Source organism: Alnus glutinosa, chromosome 9, assembly GCF_958979055.1.
Source record: "Alnus glutinosa chromosome 9, dhAlnGlut1.1, whole genome shotgun sequence".
Taxonomy (NCBI): domain Eukaryota; kingdom Viridiplantae; phylum Streptophyta; class Magnoliopsida; order Fagales; family Betulaceae; genus Alnus; species Alnus glutinosa.
Window position 1 is genome coordinate 15,916,794 of NC_084894.1, and position 21,829 is coordinate 15,938,622.

At 42.1% G+C, this 21,829-nt stretch overlaps 1 protein-coding gene across 1 annotated transcript in view; it reads left to right on the top strand.

Annotated features, from left to right (window-relative positions):
- Window positions 1-21,829, top strand: part of LOC133877754 (helicase protein MOM1) — an 84,177-nt gene that overhangs the window by 14,363 nt on the left and 47,985 nt on the right. The window contains exon 4 of the mRNA XM_062316151.1: window positions 8,964-9,048. Within this exon, the coding sequence (XP_062172135.1) occupies window positions 8,964-9,048 (85 nt within the window). The remainder of the gene's footprint in view (window positions 1-8,963; window positions 9,049-21,829) is intronic.

Genomic DNA, 21,829 nt, shown 5'->3' on the forward strand with positions numbered 1-21,829 from the left:
AACATGTCATTTGAGAGTAATCATTGCCAAAAATAACAAAATAAAGAAATTCATTCAAAGTAGAAATGTGGGAAGAAATGAAGAAATGAAGAAGTGTTTGGTGATCTAGGGAAAAAGAAGAAAGAATTATTGGAGGGTATTCGAGAGCTGGATTTAATCGAAGAATGCCGCTGTCTTGAGGAGGACGAAAAAATTCGTAGGGTGGATATGGCGAGAGAGATGGAGAAGACCCTTCTTTTTGAGGAAATGAGCTGGAGGCAAAAGTCTAGAGCGTTGTGGTTAAAGGAGGGGGATAAGAATACAAAATTTTTTCACAGGGTGGCCAACTCACATCGCAAATTCAATCAAGTGGATTCTTTGAATATTAACGGTATAATTTCAAGAAATCCTACGGAGATTAAGGAGCATTTAGTTAACTTTTACAACAAGCTGTACTCAGAGAATTGTTCCTGGCGGCCTAGGGTGGAGGGCCTATCTTTTTTATCCATTGATGAGGAGGAGAGCACCTGGCTAGAAAGAGCTTTTGAGGAGAAGGAGGTGTGGGATGTTATCAGGGACTTGAATGGAGATAAGGCGCCGGGCCCTGACGGATTCACTGCGGCTTTCTTTCAAAAGTGTTGGGGCTTTTTAAAAACTGACATTATGAATGTTTTTGCAGAATTTCATGCTCGAGGCAAGCTTGAAAAGAGTCTGAATACTACTTTTGTCACTTTGATTCCCAAGAAGACTGGTGCCATGGATGTGAGAGATTTTCGCCCTATTAGCTTGATTGGGGGGATTTACAAGATTATTTCAAAGGTTCTTGCAAACAGATTTAAGTCCGTTGTGGGCAAGATTATCTCCAACACTCAGAATGCGTTTATTGGTGGTAGACAAATATTAGACTCTGTGCTTATTGCAAATGAATGTGTGGATAGTCATATTCGATCGGGGGAACCTGGACTTCTGTGTAAGCTGGATTTGGAGAAGGCTTATGATCAAGTGAACTGAGACTTCTTGCTTTATTTGTTGCAGAGATGTGGTTTGGGGGAAAAATGGAGGAAGTGGATTCGCTTTTGTATTTCTACAGTGAGATTTTCTATTCTTGTAAATGGAACCCCAGCCGGTTTTTTTAGTAGCTCTCGTGGGTTGCGACAAGGAGATCCTCTTTCTCCTCTGTTGTTTGTGGTGGTTATGGAGGCTTTGAGTCGGATGTTGACTGCCGCTTTGGATCAGGGTAATTTGACTGGGTTCTCAGTGGGCTCCAGGGATTCCGAGGCCGTAGTTGTGAATCACCTGCTGTTTGCGGATGACACTTTGATCTTTTGTGGCGCTCAAGAAGAACAGATTCGACATCTGAGATGTATTTTCTTATGCTTTGAGGCAGTTTCTGGCTTGAGAATTAATTTAGAAAAATCAGAAATCGTCCCTATTGGTGGAGTAGAGGATGTCGAAAGGCTGGCTAATCTTCTTGGATGTAGGGTTGCTTCTCTGCCTATGACTTATTTGGGTTTGCCGTTGGGTGCTTCTTACAAGTCCACCTCTATTTGGAATGGTGTTATTGAAAAAATGGAAAGGAGGTTGGCGGGTTGGAAGCGGATGTACTTGTCGAAGGGTGCTCGGTTGACTCTTATTAATAGTACGCTCTCCAACATCCCCATTTATTATTTATCATTGTTTCCTATTCCAGTGAGGGTGGCTAATCGTCTTGATAAAATTCGAAAGGATTTTTCTTTGGGGTGGCATTGGTGATGAGACCAAATTTCATCTAGTTAATTGGAACAAGATTTGCACACCTTTGCCTACAGGTGGGTTGGGAGTTCACAATTTCATCCAGCTCAATCGAGCTCTCTTGGGTAAGTGGGTGTGGAGATATGGTAGGGAGAGAGAGGCTTTATGGCGTTTGGTGATTGATGCCAAGTTTGAGAGTTTAAAGGGGGGGTGGTGTTCGAAAGAGGCTTCGGGTTCATTTGGAGTAGGTGTATGGAAGCATATTAGGAGGGGGTGGGAGGAATTTCGTAATTTTGTTCGGTTTGAACTGGGGAATGGATCAAATATTAGTTTTTGGCAAGATTGGTGGTGTGGGGATAGATCCTTGGAGCAATGCTTTCCAGCTCTTTTTAGTATAGCAAGGAATAAAGACGCGACGATAGAAGATAATTTGGTGGTTCATAATGGTGCTATTTAGTGGAATGTTCTATTCACGCGACATATTCAGGATTGGGAGTTGGATATGGTCATTTCTTTCTTCGATCGTCTATACTCCAGTTCGGCTCGACATGGGGAGGGTGACAGGTTAGTGTGGAATCCCTCTAGAAAAGGTCTATTTGAGGTGAGATCCTTCTACAAAGAGCTTATTAGGAAAGGTGGCCCTGTTGTCCTGTGTTTTCCTTGGAAGAATATTTGGCGTGTTAAGGCTCCAAATAGGGTGGCCTTCTTCGTTTGGTCAGCTGCTTTGGGCAAAATTTTGACGCATGATAACTTGCGTAAGAGGAAGGTGATAGTAATTGAGTGGTGTTGTTTATGTAAGAAGAGTGGGGAGTCTATTGATCACTTGTTGCTTCACTGCGAGGTAGCCCAGGCTCTTTGGAGCTTTGTCCTTACTTTATTTGGGGTCGAGTGGGTTATGCCACGTACGGTGTTGGAGTTGCTGAATAGTTGGGGGGCGGCGTTTGGGGGTGGTCCTGCTATTGAGGCTTGGCGGTTAGCTCCTTTATGCTTGCTGTGGTGTATCTGGAGGGAGCGGAATGCTAGGCTGTTTGAAGATGTAGAGACATCCATGGTGGAGCTTCGGAAGCGGTTGCTCAATACTTTATATTTTTGGATAGCGCCCTATCATAGTTTGAGTTCTTTTACTTATGTAGAATTTTTAAATTTATTCTCTGTTCGTCCCTGTTAGGGGTTCTCTTGTATACTTCCCGTGTATAAGGGTTGCGCCCCTCTGCGCTTTTTATATAATTGCAATTACTTATAAAAAAAAAAGAAATGTGGGAAGGACCCCATATATGTATCAAAAGACTTAGAATGATGACTATGACTACTACTCGGGAAGGAACTTCGATTATGTTTTTTCCCTAACTGACGCTTCACACTCTAAACTAGACACATGGCTCAATGGCTGACTAGAGTTTGGCCAAGGATGAGTGACCCAAATGAAAATGCCACTGGAGAATAGAGACGGTAGCACTCAAGATCGATGAAAAGAGAGAAAAAGACCCGTCAAGATCCAGATAATACAAGTTGTCCTTCTCATGCCCTGAACCAATCATCTTCTTGGTCTTGAGATCCTGAAAGATACAAATAAGTAGGAGAAAAACAAATTTTACATTGTAAGGCTTTAGTTAATTGGCTAACAAAAAGCAAAATTATAAGGAAAATCTGGAACATAGAGATTAGATGGTAAGGATAAAGAATTGGTAGGATGAAGGACACCTTTTCCAACAATAGGCTGAGCAGAACCATCAGCTAAAACAATTTGGTGTTCAACAGGAATCAAATAAAAAAAGAGAGATAATATACCAGAGATATGTTTGTTAGCGCCGATGAGGATGAATTGGCCACACATGCAACATTACCTGAATCTGCTAATGTAGTAGTGGAAGAAGGAAGTGCAGGGTGCAGGCGTTGAACAAGCTTGCTAAGTTGAGTAGTGAGTGCATCACGGGAATCAAAACCAGAAGGTATATGTCTACAAGAAGTAGAAATAGACTGAGCAGTTCCATAATTCATTTGATGCACATAATCTGGCTTGCCATATTTCGCCCAACCACAAGGATTAGCATGATTATTACCACCACAATGATCATACTTCTTGTCACCATGTTCATCACTACGACCACCACCACGAGAGCCACCATGAGAACCACGGCCTCTACGACCACCATGAAAACCACCACGAGAACTACTACGACCACCATTACTCGAAAGTAAAGCAGAAGGCTCCAAAGAAGTTATAGTGGAATGTTGTCCCAAGGATGGGCGCAATAATCGAGAATAAGTATTAGCAGTTGTAGGTAAGGTCTCACTATAGTACTGAGGCAATGGTCTCCCAGATTGCTTAGTAGTGAAAATTTTCTCATAGATATCAAATACCCAAGAAACATTACTCTAATGTGAAAAAGATTCTGCAATAGATTCCCAAATCTTTTTGGAAGAATCACTAAATTCAACCGTAGTAGCAATGTGAGGTTCCATACTATGCCACAACCATCCCATAACAACAGAATCCTCACTCGTCCAATCCTCGTAAGTTTTATCTCCCTTATTTGGTGAATTATCCCTCAAATATTTCAATATTCGTTTCACACGAAGGAAGATTTTCAAAGCATGCGCCCAAGCTAGATAATTTAGACCATCCAATTTTTTCGAGGTAATTGATTTAGGTGTATCATCATCATGGAGTGGTGGTGGTTTTTCCCTCAGCCGTATCAACACAACCAAGCTAAACTTGAACAATAACCAAATGAACCAACGAACAGCGAATTAACAAGATCTGATTCAACCAGAACCACAAAAATAATTCCACAAACTAAAAAAGGAGTCACCACACCAACTTTCGAAAAAAAAACTGCCCCCGTGAAAGGCTGAATGTACCAGATTCATAGAAAAACCCAAAACACCCCAACACATAAAAAAACCAGCAGCAAATCAGACTTCCTACACCCTATTCAGCTCCAATGGAAGGAGGCCCATGCAGCAAAAACTCCCAAACAGCTCCAGATTTACAAATCAATAAAAAGAAAAAAAGAAATTCCAGAAAATATTGAAAAATAGAAAACTCGCGTAAGATGGCTTCAAAAAATTCCAGAAAAATCACCCTAATTAGTAGAAGGCTCTGACGACTCAAACCATGTGGTCACCGGAGTTCAAGTGCTGACGTCAGCATGCGGATTCTGACGTAAGAACGCCTCTGTCAGCCAACGACAACCTTCAACGCCTTTTATGAGTGGATCGGTTGCTTTAATACCAAGTTGAATTGTAAAGTTCAAGAAGAGAGTGAAGGGAGAGAAAACAAAGAGAATGTAAAAAAAGGGTTAAGAATGTTTGGGAACAATAAGAATCTTGATTCTATTTGCTACAAAGTTTGGGTTTTTCAAAAACAAATAAGATTTTATCTCACTTTTTCTAATTTTATCTCAGAAAGTCAAAATATCCAAACATCTTTTTCAACTTTATTTGCCTAGGAATTTGCATACTAAATTATAGTTGAATTAAGATTTCAAAAAGTTGAACACCCAAACGTGTCATTAGGACTTTTTGGTGGAAGCCCCATCACTGTAGCACATATTTATATTAGTGTAAATATAACAGGATTACGTGTAAATATAACAGGAGTCTGCTTTGGGAGGAGTTGGCTGGGATTCTTAGTTGGTGGAGCTTGCCGTGGTGTATAGGAGGCGATTTCAATGTTGCTCGTTTCCCTAGTGAAAGGTCTGGTGAGGGTAGTAGGTCTGTTATGAGAGAGTTCTCTGATTTTATCTTTGAGATGGGTATCATGGATTTTCCTCTTGCTGGGGGTGCTTTTACTTGGTCACGTACTTTTGATCCCCCTGTGTGGTCTAGGATTGATCGTTTTCTAGTCTCCCCTGATTGGGAAGCTCGGTTTCCTGTGTCGTCTCAAAAGAGGCTTCCTCGCCTTTATTCAGATCACTTTCCGATTCTTCTTGATTGTGGTGACTTCTCTAGGGGGAACAGGTCTTTCAAATTTGAGAACATGTGGCTTAAAGCAGAAGGATTTGTGGGGAAGGTGAAACATTGGTGGGATTCTTACTCGTTTCAAGGTAGCTCCTAGTTTTGCCTTTGCTTGTAAACTAAAGGCATTGAAAAAGGATTTGAAGATTTGGAATGAAGAGGTTTTTGGTAAGGTAGAGAGGAACAAGATGAAGTTGTTTGAAGAACTTCAGGCTTTTGATGCTATTGAAGAAAGTAGGGCTTTAGTTGTGGAGGAGCTTCAGAAGAAGACAAAGATCGTCAGAGAGATAGAGAGGTGTTCTCTTTTGGAGGAGGTGAGCTGGTGGCAGAAATCTAGAGTCTTGTGGTTAAAAGAAGGGGACAAGTGTACTAAATTCTTCCACTCCATAGCAACTCAAACAGAAGGTTCAACTCTATTGACTCTTTAGTGATTGGAGATACTCTTTCTTCTAATAAGACAGAAATTGGCAATCACGTGGTTGAGTTCTATCAAAAGCTATTTCATGAGCCGAGTAGGTGGAGGCCTAGGGTGGACGGTATTTCCTTTGATTCTATTTTAGATTCTGATGCTAGCTGGTTGGAGAGAGCGTTCGAAGAGGAGGAGGTCAAGAAGGTAGTGTCAGCTTTGAATGGTGATAAGGCACCGGGTCCGGATGGCTTTTCTTTGGCCTTCTTCCAAGCGTGCTGGGATGTCGTGAGAGTGGACATTATGAAGGTTTTTGATGAGTTTCATGACAAAGGTCTGTTTGAGAAGAGCCTGAATGCTTCGTTTATTTCTCTTATTCCGAAGGTTCCAGGGGCTAACTCCATCAAAGATTTCCGGCTTATTAGTTTGGTGGGAGGCATCTACAAGATTATTGCTAAAGTTCTAGCAAACAGATTGAAGTCAGTCTTGGAGAAGGTCATTTCCAAATCTCAGAGCGCTTTTATCAAAGGAAGACAGATTCTTGATCCGATTCTTGATCCGATTCTTATTGCTAATGAATGCATTGATAGTAGGCTCAGATCGGGGGTTCCAGGAATCATTTGCAAAATGGACTTGGAGAAAGCATACGATCATGTTAACTGGGAGTTTCTTTTGTATATGTTGAGGAGGTGTGGCTTTGGGGAAAAATGGTGTAGGTGGATAGCTCATTGCATATCAACTGTGCGGTTTTCGGTGTTAATCAATGGCTCCCCTTTTGGTTTTTTTGGTAGCTCTCGAGGTCTGAGACTAGGGGATCCTCTATCACCCCTTTTGTTTGTTTTTGTGATGGAAGCCTTGAGCCGTATGATCTCAGCTGCAGTTTGTGGGGGTTTGTTGGAAGGTTTTAAAGTAGGTGACGTAGATTTTTCGCATCTTCTGTTTGCAGATGATACTCTGATTTTTTGTAGTGCCCTTGATTCTCAGTTACGTAATTTGCGGAGTCTCTTCCTCCTGTTTGAAGCAGCTTCGAGGTTGAAGGTTAATTTGGCTAAGTCTAATTTAATTCTAGTGGGGCATGTTGATCAATCGGAAAGGTTAGCCGACATTTTAGGGTGTGGGTTTGCCACTTTGCTAGTTAAGTATCTTGGTCTTCCTTTGGGGGCCTCCTATAAGTCCACACATATTTGGGACGGGGTTGTTTAGAAGATTGATCGTCGTTTGGCTAGTTGGAAAATGATGTATCTCTCTAAGGGTGGTAGAGTAACCCTTATTAAGAGTACCTTAACCAATGTGCCTACTTACTTTTTGTCTCTGTTCCATATCTCGTGGAGTGTTGCCGCTCACTTAGAGAAGCTACAACAAGATTTTCTTTGGGGTGGTTTGGGTGAAGAATCTAAATTTCACTTGGTGAGGTGGTCGAAAGTCTGTTCCCCAATTTCAGATGGGGGGTTGGGTATTCGAAATTTGTTGTTGTTCAACCAAGCTTTGTTAGGTAAATGGTTGTGGCGGTATGGAATAGAGAGAGAAGCTTGGTGGAGAGTTGCGGTGGATGCCAAATATGGTAGTTTGTGGGGTGGGTGGTGCTCCCGCGAGCCTGTAGGTGCTCATGGGGTGGGGCTGTGGAAGAATATCAGGAAAAGGTGGGGTAGTTTCTTTGGTTTCTCTAGATTGGAGGTGGGGGATGGGGTTAGGACAAAATTTTGGCATGATCTGTGGTGCGGGGATAGGGTGTTGAAGGAAGCTTTTCTTGTTCCTTTTGGTACTGCTCAGATGAAGGATGCTTCCGTTGCGGATAATATGGAGGTTTTGGGCGGCTCTATCCAATGGAATGTGAGCTTTGTTAGAGAGGTGCATGACTGAGAAGTGGGTGTTTTTGCATCCTTCTTTCATGTGTTACATTTAGCCATGGTAAGTAGAGATTGTGCTGACAGGCTTAGGTGGGTCTCTTCCGAGAAAGGGGTGTTCAAGGTTAAATCCTATTTCAGCTCCTTGACTGGCGGTGAGGGTAGTCGTTTCCCTTGGAAGAGTGTGTGAAGGACTCAGGCTCCTTTGAGGGCGGCGTTCTTTGCATGGTCGGCAGCCCTTGGTAAGATTCTTACAGCGGATAATCTCAGGAAGCGAAAGATCATCATTGTGGATAGATGCTACTTGTGCAAAAGAGACAGGAAAATTGTGGACCACCTTCTTCTTCATTGTGATGTGGCTTCTACTTTGTGGAATCATGTCTTTTCTCGGTTTGGTATGTCTTGGGTCATGCCTAGGAGAGTTGTCGATTTATTTTCTTTTTGGTGGAAGGCGGGTAGGTCAAGGAGTGTGGCAGTTTGGAAGATGGAGCCTATATGCATTCTTTGGTGTGTTTGGAAGGAGAGAAATACTAGGTGTTTTGAAGACTTGGAGAATTCCATGGAGAATATTGTTGCATCGTTTTTACATTTGTTGTATCTTTGGACGGAGGTTTGTTGTCACCCGTGTCTATTAGCTTTTCTGATTTTCTTGTTCGTTTTTCTTTGCCTTCTTAGGCGTTTCCTTGTGTATACTTCCAGTGTATTTTGAGGGGCGCCTTATGCTTTTTTTCTTTATATAAAATTTCATTTACTTATAAAAAAAAAGAATACCCTTAGCTATAAGAATAAAAAGCTAATATAAAATATAACAACTCTTAACACTGACAATCATAAGACTATGATTTTCTAACATTCTGGCTTATAATCTTGTTGTCTATTGGTAATTAAGACATTTGACAAATGCAATCTTAAACTCTTAAATAAACTGATTACAAAATTGATTTGAGAGATTGATTGTAATCTTTGATAGTTGGTATATGTTTAAATTAGAAACTGTATTTCCCTGCCTGGTTTTGCTTCTCTTATGTAAATATATTTTGCAGAGTAGATCATGATTCAACAAAGCAGGAGTTCTGTTCTTGCAACACAAAGTTAAGCCAGGAGTCATGTGACACTTCTATTAATAAGGTTGGTTTCTTTTACTTACAAGAAGAGAAAAAAAGGGGTGGGGGGAGACAAAGGTCCTTGTTCTTTTCACTGTGCCTCCACTTTCTCTATATTAGTTTTACAAATTCCCTTAGTTTTCCTCTAATATGGGACATAGAAATAAAACTATGAATTCTATGGGACATAAGAAGGGGGGGGGGGGGGGGGGGGGGGGGGGGTGTGAAGACAAAGGTTCTTGTTCTTTTCACTGTGCTTCCACTTTCTCTATATTATTTTTTCAAATTCCCTTAGTTTTCCTCTAATATGGGACATAGAAAAAGAGAGAGGGGTGGGGGGGGGGGGGGGGGGGTGTTAATTGATTAAAACTAAACCTAATCAGATACGAAAACTTATCCTCCTTCCTTTATGCTTTGATATGGTGCTACTGTGCCTCTCTTCCTGGTGACCAGTATGCTTGTTCATTTTTTCGCTTCTTAAGATGAGCTGTACAAACCATTTTATTTTAGGGAGAGGTGATTCTATGGTTTTTTTTTTTTTTTTGATAAGTAAGAGAAATATTATTAAAAAAGCGTAAAGCGCAATCAAGTACACATGAAGTATACAAGAAAGGCATATAAGAGGAAGTAGAAAACAATACAAGGAAATCATTAAAACTAAACGTTAGAGGTGCGAGGAACGCAGCCGACCAAGAGTACAAAGAATGAAAGAAAAAGGAAATGAGATCCTCAATGGTTCTTTTTTTGTCCTCAAACTGCCTATCATTGCGTTCCCTCCATAAGCACCACAAAAGGCAACAAGGGACCATCTTCCACACCGCTGCACTCCGGGAGCGACCACCCGTCCACCAGCAAGCGAATAAATCTACCACCCGAAAAGGCATAACCCAAGACAGACTGAAGCGACTAAAGATGGCGTTCCACAGGGCGCATGCATCCTCACAATGGAGAAGAAGGTGATCCACCGACTCCCCATTCATTTTGCACATGCAACATCTATCAATCACAATGACACGCTTTTTCCTGAGTTTGTCCATGGTAAGGATCTTCCCTTGCGCTGCCGTCCAAGCAAAGAAAGCCACTTTCAAGGGAACCTTGGTCCGCCAAATACTTTTCCAGGGAAAATGAATAGCCTTTTTGCAAGCAAGAGCCTTATAGAAAGATCTAACATCAAATTTTCCTAGAAGGAGACCACCAAAGCTGATCCTCCCCATCATAATTCACTCTGGTTGAGTACAACAAAGAGAAAAATGAGGCCAAAACATCCACCTCCCAGTTGTGGGCCGCTCGGAAGAAGCTAACATCCCACTGATAAGACCCGCTCACCACAACCAAATGGTCTGCAACAAGAGCATCCTTGTCACGCGCAATGCCTTACAAAATTGGGAAAGCTTCCTTAAGAGGCACCTCACCACACCACACATCATCCCAAAAACGGATCCTAGATTCGTTTCCCAACAAGAGTCTGGTATGGTTGCAAAACAAACTCCAACCCTTCCTAATATTCTTCCATAGCCCTACACCGTGTGACTCAGGGGGATCTAGAGAACACCAACCATCCCAAGTAGAACCGTACTTTGCATCCACTACAGATTTCCACCAAGCCTCTCTCTCATGAACATAGCGCCACAGCCACTTCCCTAAAAGAGCCTTATTGAAAATCCTCAAATTCCTGATGCCCAATCCACCACTTGATATAGTAGAACAAACCTTGGACCAATTAACCAGATGAAATTTAAATTCTTCACCTATGCCACCCCACAGGAAGTCTTGATACAGCTTCTCTATACGACTAGCAACACTGGAAGGAATAGGGAGTAGAGATAGAAAGTACGTAGGAAGATTAGAGAGAGTGCTTTTTATCAGGGTTACTCTGCCACCCTTCGACAAATACAACCGCTTCTAGCTAGCCAGCCGTCTCTCGATCTTTCCAACTACCTCATCCCAGCTAGACTTAGCCTTAAAAGGGGCCCCCAACGGAAGATCAAGGTACTTTAAAGGAAGAGAAGAGACTCCACAGCCCAAAATGCCAGCAAGATCATCCATATTATCCACAAGACCCACAGGAACCAAAACTGACTTATCCAAATTAATCTTCAAACCTGAAACAGCTTCGAAGGACAGTAATAACATACGAAGATAGAGAAGATGATCAGGACTAGCCCCGCAGAAAACTAAGGTATCGTCTGCGAATAATAAATGAGAAATATTAATCACTCCATTGCTACTAAAGCCCACAGAGAAGCCAGAGAGAAAGCCCCTTTGAACAGAAATAGAGAACAGCTTACTAAATGCCTCCATCACAATGACGAACAAAAGAGGCGACAGAGGATCACCTTGTCTAATACCACGAGAGCTGCTAAAACAGCCAGAGGGGGTGCCGTTCACCAAAACCGAGAAACGCACCGATGAAATACAATGCGCAATCCAAGAACACCGTCTTTCCCCGAAGCCACATCTTCTCAACATATACAATAAGAAGTCCCAGTTGACATGATCATAAGCCTTCTCAATATCAAGTTTACAAAGTAACCCTGGCTCACCTAATTTGATGCGGCTATCCAAACACTCATTCGCTATAAGAACAGAATCAAGAATTTGCCTACCTTTTACAAAAGCATTTTGGGGATTCGAGATAATCTTCGCCACAACCCTTCTGAGTTTATTAGCAAGAACTTTAGCAATGATCTTGTAAACACCACTTACAAGACTAATAGGCCGAAAATCTTTAAGATCCACAGCCCCAAACTTCTTCGGAATTAAGGCTAAGAAAGTGGCGTTGATGCTTTTGACAAACTTGCTATGAGTGTGGAAATCCTGGAATACCCCCATGAGATTAGTCTTGATCACCTCCCAACAATCTTGGAAGAACGCAAGAGTGAACCCATCGGGACCTGGAGCCTTATCACGATTCAAACCTTTAACCACCTCTAAGACCTCCCTCTTCTCAAAAGGAAGTTCTAAGGAAGAGGTTTCACCCACATCCAAATTGTCAAAAACAAGGTTATCCAACCTAGGCCTCCAACTGAAAGGTTCTGCAAAAAGAGATTTATAAAAATGAGCAACATGATCCCTAATAACCTGTTGATCAGAAGAGATAGAGCCATTGACAGAGAGTGACTCAATGGAATTGGATCTCCTATTCGAATTGGCTACTCGATGAAAGAATTTAGTGCATTTATCACCCTCTTTAAGCCAAAGAGCCCTAGACTTCTGTCTCCAGCTAATCTCCTCCTGTAAAATAGAATTTTCCAAATCTCTGATGACCCCACATTTCCTTGCCTTTTCTTCAGGAGTTAAACCCCGTTGTTCCTCCAAACTATCAAGAGCACACAATTCTTCCATATGCATTTTCTTACGGAACTCCACATTACCAAACTCCTGATCATTCCATTTTTTGAGATCAATCTTCAAGGCCTTAAGCTTTTGAGAAAAGATGAAGCTGGGCGAGCCTTGAAAGCGATAAGACTCCCACCAAAGACGCACCCTATCCACAAACCCTTCAGCCTTCAGCCACATATTCTCGAACTTGAAAGGTCTGAGACCCCAATGAATACCACCACAATCAAGAAGAATAGGAAAATGATCAGAACACAGTCTTGGAAGCCTTTTCTGAAGAGAACCTGGAAACTTGACTTCCCAATCTGGAGAAACAAGAAATCTATCAAGGCGAGACCAAGAGGAAAACTCCTGATTATTAGATCACGTAAAAGGCCCTCCTACAAGAGGAAGATCCATAAGATCCTGCTCAAAAATAAAATCCGAAAACTCCATCATAGCCGCATTAAGACGGACGTCTCTAGATCTTTTAGCAGGAAAGCGTGTGACATTGAAATCACCCCCAATGCACCAAGGCAACTCCCACCAAGAATAAAGGCCAGCCAGCTCATCCCATAGAGAACTTCTAAGAGAGTCAAAGTTAGGACCGTAGACCCCAGCAAAAGCCCAAGAGAAATTATCAGCAACGCTTCTGAAAGAACAGGCAACAACGAACTCACCCACATACACTTCAATCTTCTCTACAATCCTTCTATCCCACATAATCAAGATACCACTAGAGGCCCCGCGAGAAGCTAAATAGCACCAATCAACAAAGTGACAACCCCAGAGACTTCTCACTAAACTATTAGAAACAAAATCCAGTTTAGTTTCTTGCAAGCAAATAATATCGGCCTTCCATTGCCTTAATAAATTTCTGACTTTCAACCGCTTGTCACCCTTGTTTAACCCTTTAACATTCCAAGAGAGGATTTTGGGCTTCATAAAAAACCACCAAAAGCCCTGCCTTTGCACCTACCACGAGAGGTGCTGCCACTACATGCGTCATAATTAACAGAACATGCTAATCTGTTCAATTCCCTCGTACCTTTAATGCTCAAGCTTGAGCTAGGACCCGCTGCCTTCGTAACATTACTGTCGATGATAGCCTCGAACATAGCCGAGAGCTGACCTTCAAAGCCATCGCAAGTAATCCCCACCCAGTGGCAATACGCTAGAACCGCTTTCAAAAAGCCCTCTGGAGTCTTCTTACCAGAAAATTCCCTAACCTTATCAATAAAAGACAAAGGTTCAGGCTCTTCCTCTGGAAATAAAGCAAGTTCCGTCCCCTTCCTGACTCCCGAACCAGAATCAAACGAAGAAGGACCCGCAGAAACCAAAGAGTCCAGAGAGCCCGAACCAGCCCACACAGTCAGCATATCAAGTGAATCCTTAAAAGCTTTGGCAGAAACAATCGGGTCTTTGGGAGAGACCTCCAGAATCGGGATGGACACAACTGGCCCCGAGCTCAGAACCAAAGGAGAAGAGACACTTACTGAAACAGGGACTTCAATGGCGAGAGGTGGATCTCCGGTGACCTCTGGAAGCTTTGAAGACAGACCCATCTTCACAAGCGTACCCGGTTCTCCCTCCAACAGTTCTCCGTCATATTCTGGCCGAGAACCTTACTCAGGATTAGAAGAGCACCCGACACACTGATTCCCCGGAGCATGGGTACCGGACGACAGAAATCCCAACTCGCCGGAGTTCTTTGGAGTTGTCGGAGACTTACCTGATCCCACTAAGCCCTTCGCCGGCATTGGGCTTCGGAACTTTCTGGATCCAACGTAGCCTCCTCTTCTTCTTGGGTTTATTCTTCCTCTTCCGCCCATTAACCTTGGGCTTTAAGTCAGGCCCAAGCTCAAGAAGCCCATCACAAACCCTGCTATAAGCTTGGTCCACATTAGCCTTCAACTTCTCCAGCTGGTTTTTCCAGATCAAGAGAGAGGAAAACAAGTTCAACTCTCCTGTCAGCTGATTTCCTGCAGAAGTATCGCCATGGACGCAACCTGTCTTGTCACGAGCAGCAGAAACCTTCTTGGCCTTCGCAAGATCAGAACCACAACGGCAACAATGGTCTTTACCCAACGGATTGATTTGAAAATCTGAACCACTTGAAATCACAACCGGCAGCTTTTGCTTCTCCGGGCGATCACCCTGGTTCTCAGCCAAAGGAATCGCTGGTTGAGATAGCGTCCTCTCCACCTCCGAGCGGACGGGTCCTGAACGCAGAACTGTTGCAAAGGAAGGCGCACCATCTTTGCTGAGAGCACTAGAAGAATCACCCGGGTCATACTGTTCAATGGCGCCGTCACCAATCCTCCTTGTCTTCTCTAGGACTGTAGCAGGACGGGCCACCCCAAACCTAAGCGGGACTTTTAGGAATGCATTGATTTTATCCAATTCAAGGACAAAACTCCTCCAACCCCTCCCATCACGACCTTCTGGAATGAAGATAATACCTCTCCGACCACCCACACCATAGATTGCCACTTCAAGAAACCTTCCAGCTGCATTACCACCTTGTCTGACTATGAGTACCTTAGACTCCTCCCTGAAAGACCTGATAAATTCCTTCTCCTCCGGGCACCACTGCAAGTTCTCCATTGTCGACGCCAACCACTCTATGCTTTGAGCACTAAGAAGAACCAGCCCGAAGAAAGACTTCCTCCTTTCCTCCAATCTCACCACCGAGGCTCCTTCTACCACCGTGAACACAAAAGTCTTGGCCTTTTGTCAAAAACGTTGTGGATTTGACATGTTTCCCTTGTTTCTGGCAAAATGATGGAGGCAACCATTGTCTTATGATATAGCGGTCAGTGATTTGGGTACTCTGAGTAACGGAGTAATAGATCACATTTGTATCAGCAATACATAGATTTGTTTTCTCTAGTTAATTTGAAGCTGCTTAGAAATAGTACTGCACTTGTTTAGATAAGGGTTCTAGTTGTCAGTTTTGTTGCTATCTTCATATTACAGTCTTTTTGTTGATTGCCACTCCGGTTATGACGCAGGAAAAATCAAAAAGAAAAGAAAATAGGCATCACACCCAAAAGAAAGGCTTCTCACCCATGGACAGAGTAATCTCAACTCAAAATAGACTATCAAAAGATTTCTTCATTCAATGTCTGAATCAAAAGTATTACATAGCTTTTATAGACTTGTCTACTTATTCTAAATTGACAAGGAAAAGTAAAACTAAAACAACTAGGAAATTTAATTAGTAACCTACGTACTTGGAAATCCACCTTTGATATGGACTTGGAGTTCTACAAAAACCTGGATTCCTTTGCCGACTTGAAATACAAGCTCACTTAGGAGAAACAAAAATTCCCTTGATTTGGTTTCCATTCGCGTAAGCCAACAATTTTTTGGACTAGAACTTTTCTTAAAAAAAAACAAAAAAAACATAAAGTAGAAGTAGACAACGTACTCCTCCGTCAATTTCCCCCCTCCTAAAAAGAACTCAACTCCGGCGAGTTACAGGATTGATAAAGATCATAGAGGTCAGGATTCAATCGCTGAACTTTTTCAGTTTGTAACCAACAACAATCCGAGAGAGGGCGGTTTTTCCATTTAACCAAGAATTTCTGATATCCTCCTCGTCTAGTAGACACCAATTGATCATCTAAAATGTCTTCAATCTCATCACGCGGTTGGCAGCAATAGGTATGTTTGGAGACAAATTATTTGTGGTTGGTTCTTCGATGTTACCTGAAAAAGCCGTGAGGTCTTCAACATTAAACACAGGACTGAGATGAAACTCAGGTGGAAGTTCTATGTGATAGCATTAGGTCCAAGTCGTTGCAGGATCTTAAATGGACCTGCCCGCCGATGATGTAGCTTTTGGAATGATCCTTTGGGAAAACGTTCAGGTCTGAGTCGGATCAAGACTGAATCACTAGGTTGGAATTCTACAGAACGACGATGGAGATCAACTCTTTGTTTGTATTTCTCAGAACTAAGGGCAATACGTTTGCGCACTTCTGCGTGAATATCTTGCATGTGTTTGATGAAATCTTCAGTTCCTTCACAAACCCGAGAGGAGGTATTGAGGGGAGATAAATCAATGGGAACTTTAGGCTTGGCACCCATAACGATCTCAAAAGGAGACAATCCCGTGCTCCGATTGACAGAACAATTGTAAGCAAATTCAGCATGTGGTAGAAGGAGGTCCCAAGTTGTGTTGTAGTCAGTTACCAAACAACGGAGAAGGTTACCAAGACTTCTATTTACTGATTCGGTTTGCCCATCAGTTTGTGGATGAAAAACACTTGAAAACTTGAGTTTGGTCCCCATCTTTGCCCACAATGCCTTCCAAAAGTAACTAGTAAATTTGACATCCCTATCTGAAACGATAGTCGTAGGAAGACCATGGAGACAAACTACTTCTGCAAAAAATAAAGAAGCAACATGGGAGGCATCAAAAGTCTTGGAACAAGCTAGAAAGTGTGCCATCTTTGAAAAACGATCAATGATTACAAAGATGGAGTCATGACCCCTAATCGTTTTAGGAAGTCCTAGCACAAAATCCATGCTAAGATCGAGCCAAGGAGCACTCGGCACAGGTAATGGGCTGTATAGTCCTGCATTGGAACGGTTCCCTTTTGACAATTGGCAAGTTCGACACCGAGCAATAATGGTCGAAACTTGTTTCCGCAACCCGGGCCAATGAAAACGATCTTCTACCAAAGAGATTGTTTTATCTCTTCCAAAATGTCCTGCAAGTCCACCCGCATGTAATTCACTAACCACAAATTCACGCATAGAAGAATCTGGTAGACATAACTTTGTTCCTCTAAAAACAAACCCATTGAAGATGGAATATTGACCCTCCAAATCTCGTGGATTGTTGAGTAATTGCTTGTAAATCTTCCCAAAATCAGGATCCTCGGGATATTGCTCTTTCACATCGTGAAACCAATTGACATCGACTGTAAGAGTGTGTAACAAGAATGCTTTACGGCTGAGTGCATCAGCCACTCGATTCTCAGTGCCAGCCTTGTGCTTGAGCACAAAAGTGTATTGTTGGAGAAACTCGACCCAACGAGCATGCCGCGCATTGAGGTGTTTTTGTGAATGAAGATGTCGTAAAGAATCATGATCCGAAAACAGCACAAACTCACGATGGATAAGATAATGACGCCAATGCTTGAGGGATTGAATGACTGCAAAAAGTTCCAAGTCATACGTGGAATACCTTTTCCGAGCATCATTCAACTTTTCACTGTAAAATGCTACTGGATGACCGTTCTAGCTGAGCACACCCCCGATGCCCAAGTGAGAAGCATCACAAGAGACTTCAAAGGGAATCTCAAAATTGGGTAGTCTAAGTATAGGAGCTTGAGTAAGCTGTACCTTGATAGCCTCAAAGGCCTTTTGAGCCGCCGTAGTCCATACGAAGTCTCCCTTCTTTGTGCATTCCGTAATGGGTGCCATGATGGAACTAAACCCCTTCACAAACCACCGATAGAAAGAGGCTAATCCGTGAAAACTTCGAACTTCATGAATATTATTAGTTGATGGCCAATCAATGACAGCACGCACTTTTTCTGGATCAGCGGCTACTCCATTAGCCGACACAATGAATCCCAGAAAAATAACCTTGCTTTGCGCAAATGAACACTTTTTGAGATTAATAAAAAAACTTTCAAAACGTAATGTTTGAAATACCTGGAGGAGATGGTTCATGTGGTCTTGGAGACTTCGGCTGAAAATGAGAATGTCGTCAAAATAGACAACCACGAACTTATCAATGAATGGTTTCAAAATCTGGTTCATAACACGCATGAAAGTGCTTGGGGCGTTTGTTAAGCGAAAGGGCATAACTAGCCACTCAAAAAGTCCATCCCTTGTTTTGAATGCAGTCTTCCACTCGTCTCCTGGCCGAATGCGCAGTTGGTGGTAACCACTTCGGAGATCAATTTTTGAGAAATATGTAGATCCATGAAGTACATCAAGCATATCATCAAGGCGAGGGATAGGAAATCTGTATTTTACCGTAATCTTGTTGATAGCACGGCTATCAATACACATGCGCCAACTACCATCTTTTTTGGGAGTGAGTAAGGCGGGTACTGCGCAAGGGCTTAGGCTTTCACGGATGAAACCACGGTCCAAAAGATCTTGAACTTGTCGCTGCAATTCTTTATGCTCTTCTGGACTCATCCTGTATGCAGGTAAATTGGGGAGAACAGACCTAGGTACTAGATCGATGGCATGCTGAATATTCCTCATAGGAGGCAGAATTTTTGGTAATTCATCTGGCACTAAATCCACAAACTCAGCTAACAACTGTTTAACCTCCTGAGGTACTGGTCTCTCGGCTTCTACTGGAACAGTTCGTGAGATGAGGAGCAAGACCACGCCAGTTTCTTTGCATGCTGTAGTAAATTTCTGCAAGGTTAGTACACGGCTCTCTGTAGGCTTGTTACCTTCAAATTCGTCGATTTTCAGGGGTTGTAAGACGATCTTATGACCATCAAATGAGAAAGAGTAGGTGTTAGAATACCCATCATAAGAAACTCGCCTATCATATAACCATGGCCTTCCTAGAAGTATATGACATGCCTTCATTGGAATTACATCACACCATATGGAATCCCTGTAACGTTTGCCTAAAGAGAATGAAATGAGGCACCGGTGTTTAACAGGTATTGATGTGTCATCAACCCAACTAACCTTGTATGGTTTTGGGTGTCTTTCTACTGGACATTTCAGTTTGGTGACAGCCTCTTGAGATATCACATTCATGCCACTCCCATTGTCAATAATTAAATTCAATGCTTTGCCTTTGTGTTCAACACGTGTGTGAAAGATATTGGTTCGAAGCCAGTCATCTTTGTCTGGATCCTCCAGCCGCTGTCCCGTTAGCATTCTCCTTATAACACAAAGAGGAAGGTCTGATCCTTCGAGCTGCTCCTCAGGTAATTCTGTATGTTCAGAGATTGGTTGTTCTTGTGGAGCTTCTTGTTCGGCCAAATCAAGCTCTTCATTACAAAATAAGGCTGGTTTTTGTTCCCGTGTAGGACACACCACAGCGTAGTGTCCTCTGCCTCCGCATCTATAACACTCTTCACGGCCTTTGTCCAATTTCATGCCCATTGCAAATTTGCCCCTTCTATCATCCCGATCTTGGAAGTTCCTGTCATTGCTGCGCATGATAGGTTTTTCAGTAGTATTATTGGTAGCGGATCGAATTGTGGAATTCTGTGTAAATCTGGATGCATTGCTTACCCACCCAGTAGTTCCACGTCTTGCAGCAAACGCCTTGGACTGCTGTTCAATGCGTAAGGCTAATTGGTAGGCTTCATCCACACTTACCAACCTTACCGTGAGTAACTCACGCCGGATGTCATCACGAAGACCAGTTTTGTAACGGGCTATTGACTGGCGTTCTGTCTCATTGACTTGACTTCGAGTTGTTAGTTCGTGGAACCGGTGTGTGTATTCATCGATAGTCATGTTACCTTGTCGATGGGACAACAATTCCTCAAATAATGACTCCTCATAATCCATTGGGAGGTATTTCTCTTGGAGTTTTAATCGCATCTCTTCCCAATGTAGGATGGGAGGCCGACGCAGTCGATGGAGCTGCTCTTCCACACTATGCCACCATACTCGTGCTTGCCCTTTGAGCTTCATTTTGACAAACCGCACCTTGCGCTCAGAAGTTAAATCAAACCATTCAAAATAGTCTTCTAAGGAGGTCAACCAATTTTGAAAAGCATGAGGATCCAACTTACCATGAAAATCTGGTACGTCCACCCTTACCCTTTTAGTAACATCGTCAAACCTATTCTCAAAATTGTACCTATGTTCGGGGAACAAATGGAGGGGAATTTGAGTGTGCGGAGAATAATCAAACACCTGGTGGGCGTGTTGCTGAATACGTGGATGATGTTGATTTTGTGACTGATAGCCTGGCGTGGTGAATCGAGGAGAATTTTTGACCTCTTCTATGTCTTCTTCAGTGCCTTTGAGTTTATCGTCTTCAATGCTTTCCCTCTTGTTTTTTTCTCCAGAACATTCAGGTGTGTCGAAGACTTGACTCCAAAGGGTGTCCACACGTTTGGATAAAGATCCCATTTGATGGGCTATCTCAAGCAAAAGGTCGTCACATTGCTGTTGAGACAAACGGTTCCCTCCATATGATTGCCCACTACGAGTAGTCATGGTAGAATCCGGAGATTGGCTGGTTTGGTGTTGGTGGATATGAGGGTGGATGTAGAGGATTCTGTACATGGGGTTGATGAGAAACTTAAGATGATTTGTTGGGTATGGGTGATAGGTTTGGGAGAGAAGAGTGGTCACTGGGTCTGTAGATCGTTGAGTGTTTGAGGAAACAATCAAAACTGAGGCTTTGATACCAAAATTGACGCAGGAAAAATCAAAAAGAAAAGAAAATAGGCATCACACCCAAAAGAAAGGCTTCTCACCCATGGACAGAGTAATCTCAACTCAAAATAGACTATCAAAAGATTTCTTCATTCAATGTCTGAATCAAAAGTATTACATAGCTTTTATAGACTTGTCTACTTATTCTAAATTGACAAGGAAAAGTAAAACTAAAACAACTAGGAAATTTAATTAGTAACCTACGTACTTGGAAATCCACCTTTGATATGGACTTGGAGTTCTACAAAAACCTGGATTCCTTTGCCGACTTGAAATACAAGCTGACTTAGGAGAAACAAAAATTCCCTTGATTTGGTTTCCATTCGCGTAAGCCAACAATTATTTGGACTAGAACTTTTCTTAAAAAAAAAAAAAAACATAAAGTAGAAGTAGACAACGTACTCCTCCGTCAGGTTATCACCATTATACAAATTTGACTGTAAAATGTAATAGCAGAGGTGCAAACAATGACGAGGCTGAGGGTTTTTTCATGATAGAAAGTTAGGCCAGTTTTGGTTGGCTATGGAATCGAGGTGATCTTCATGAATATAAATTACCCTCTAAACCTGTGGATACCCGGGACTAACATTGTTCATAATGTAGTTTTTATTTTTTATTTTTGTTTTATAGCAGTTGATATTCTTAGAAGGTTCATATGGAACATTTTATTGGCTTATCTTAGTAGGTTCAAAGAAAATTTGTCCTACTCCTTTTCCTATTTCTTTTGTAGGGGGTGGTTTTGATGTGGTGTTCTTCTGAAGCATTAATACATTATCATCACAATTTAGAATTTAAGCTCTACAAGAGTACATGTTCTTTGGCCTATTAAACAATATGTGATGGAGAACATTCTTATTTATATTTATAATTGATATAAATTTTGTCTCTATTCTAGGTTCTTTTATTCTTTTAGTTTTTACTATAATAAAGCCCTAGTTTTTTCTCAATGATCTACCTTTTTAGATCTTACTGAATTATTTATACTTGTCAAATAGGTAGGCTGTGCCATTCATTTGGCTTAAGAACTTAGTGGATAGTGCTTTTGCATATATCCTAGATGAGGCATTGATCTTGTCATGAATATAATTTTT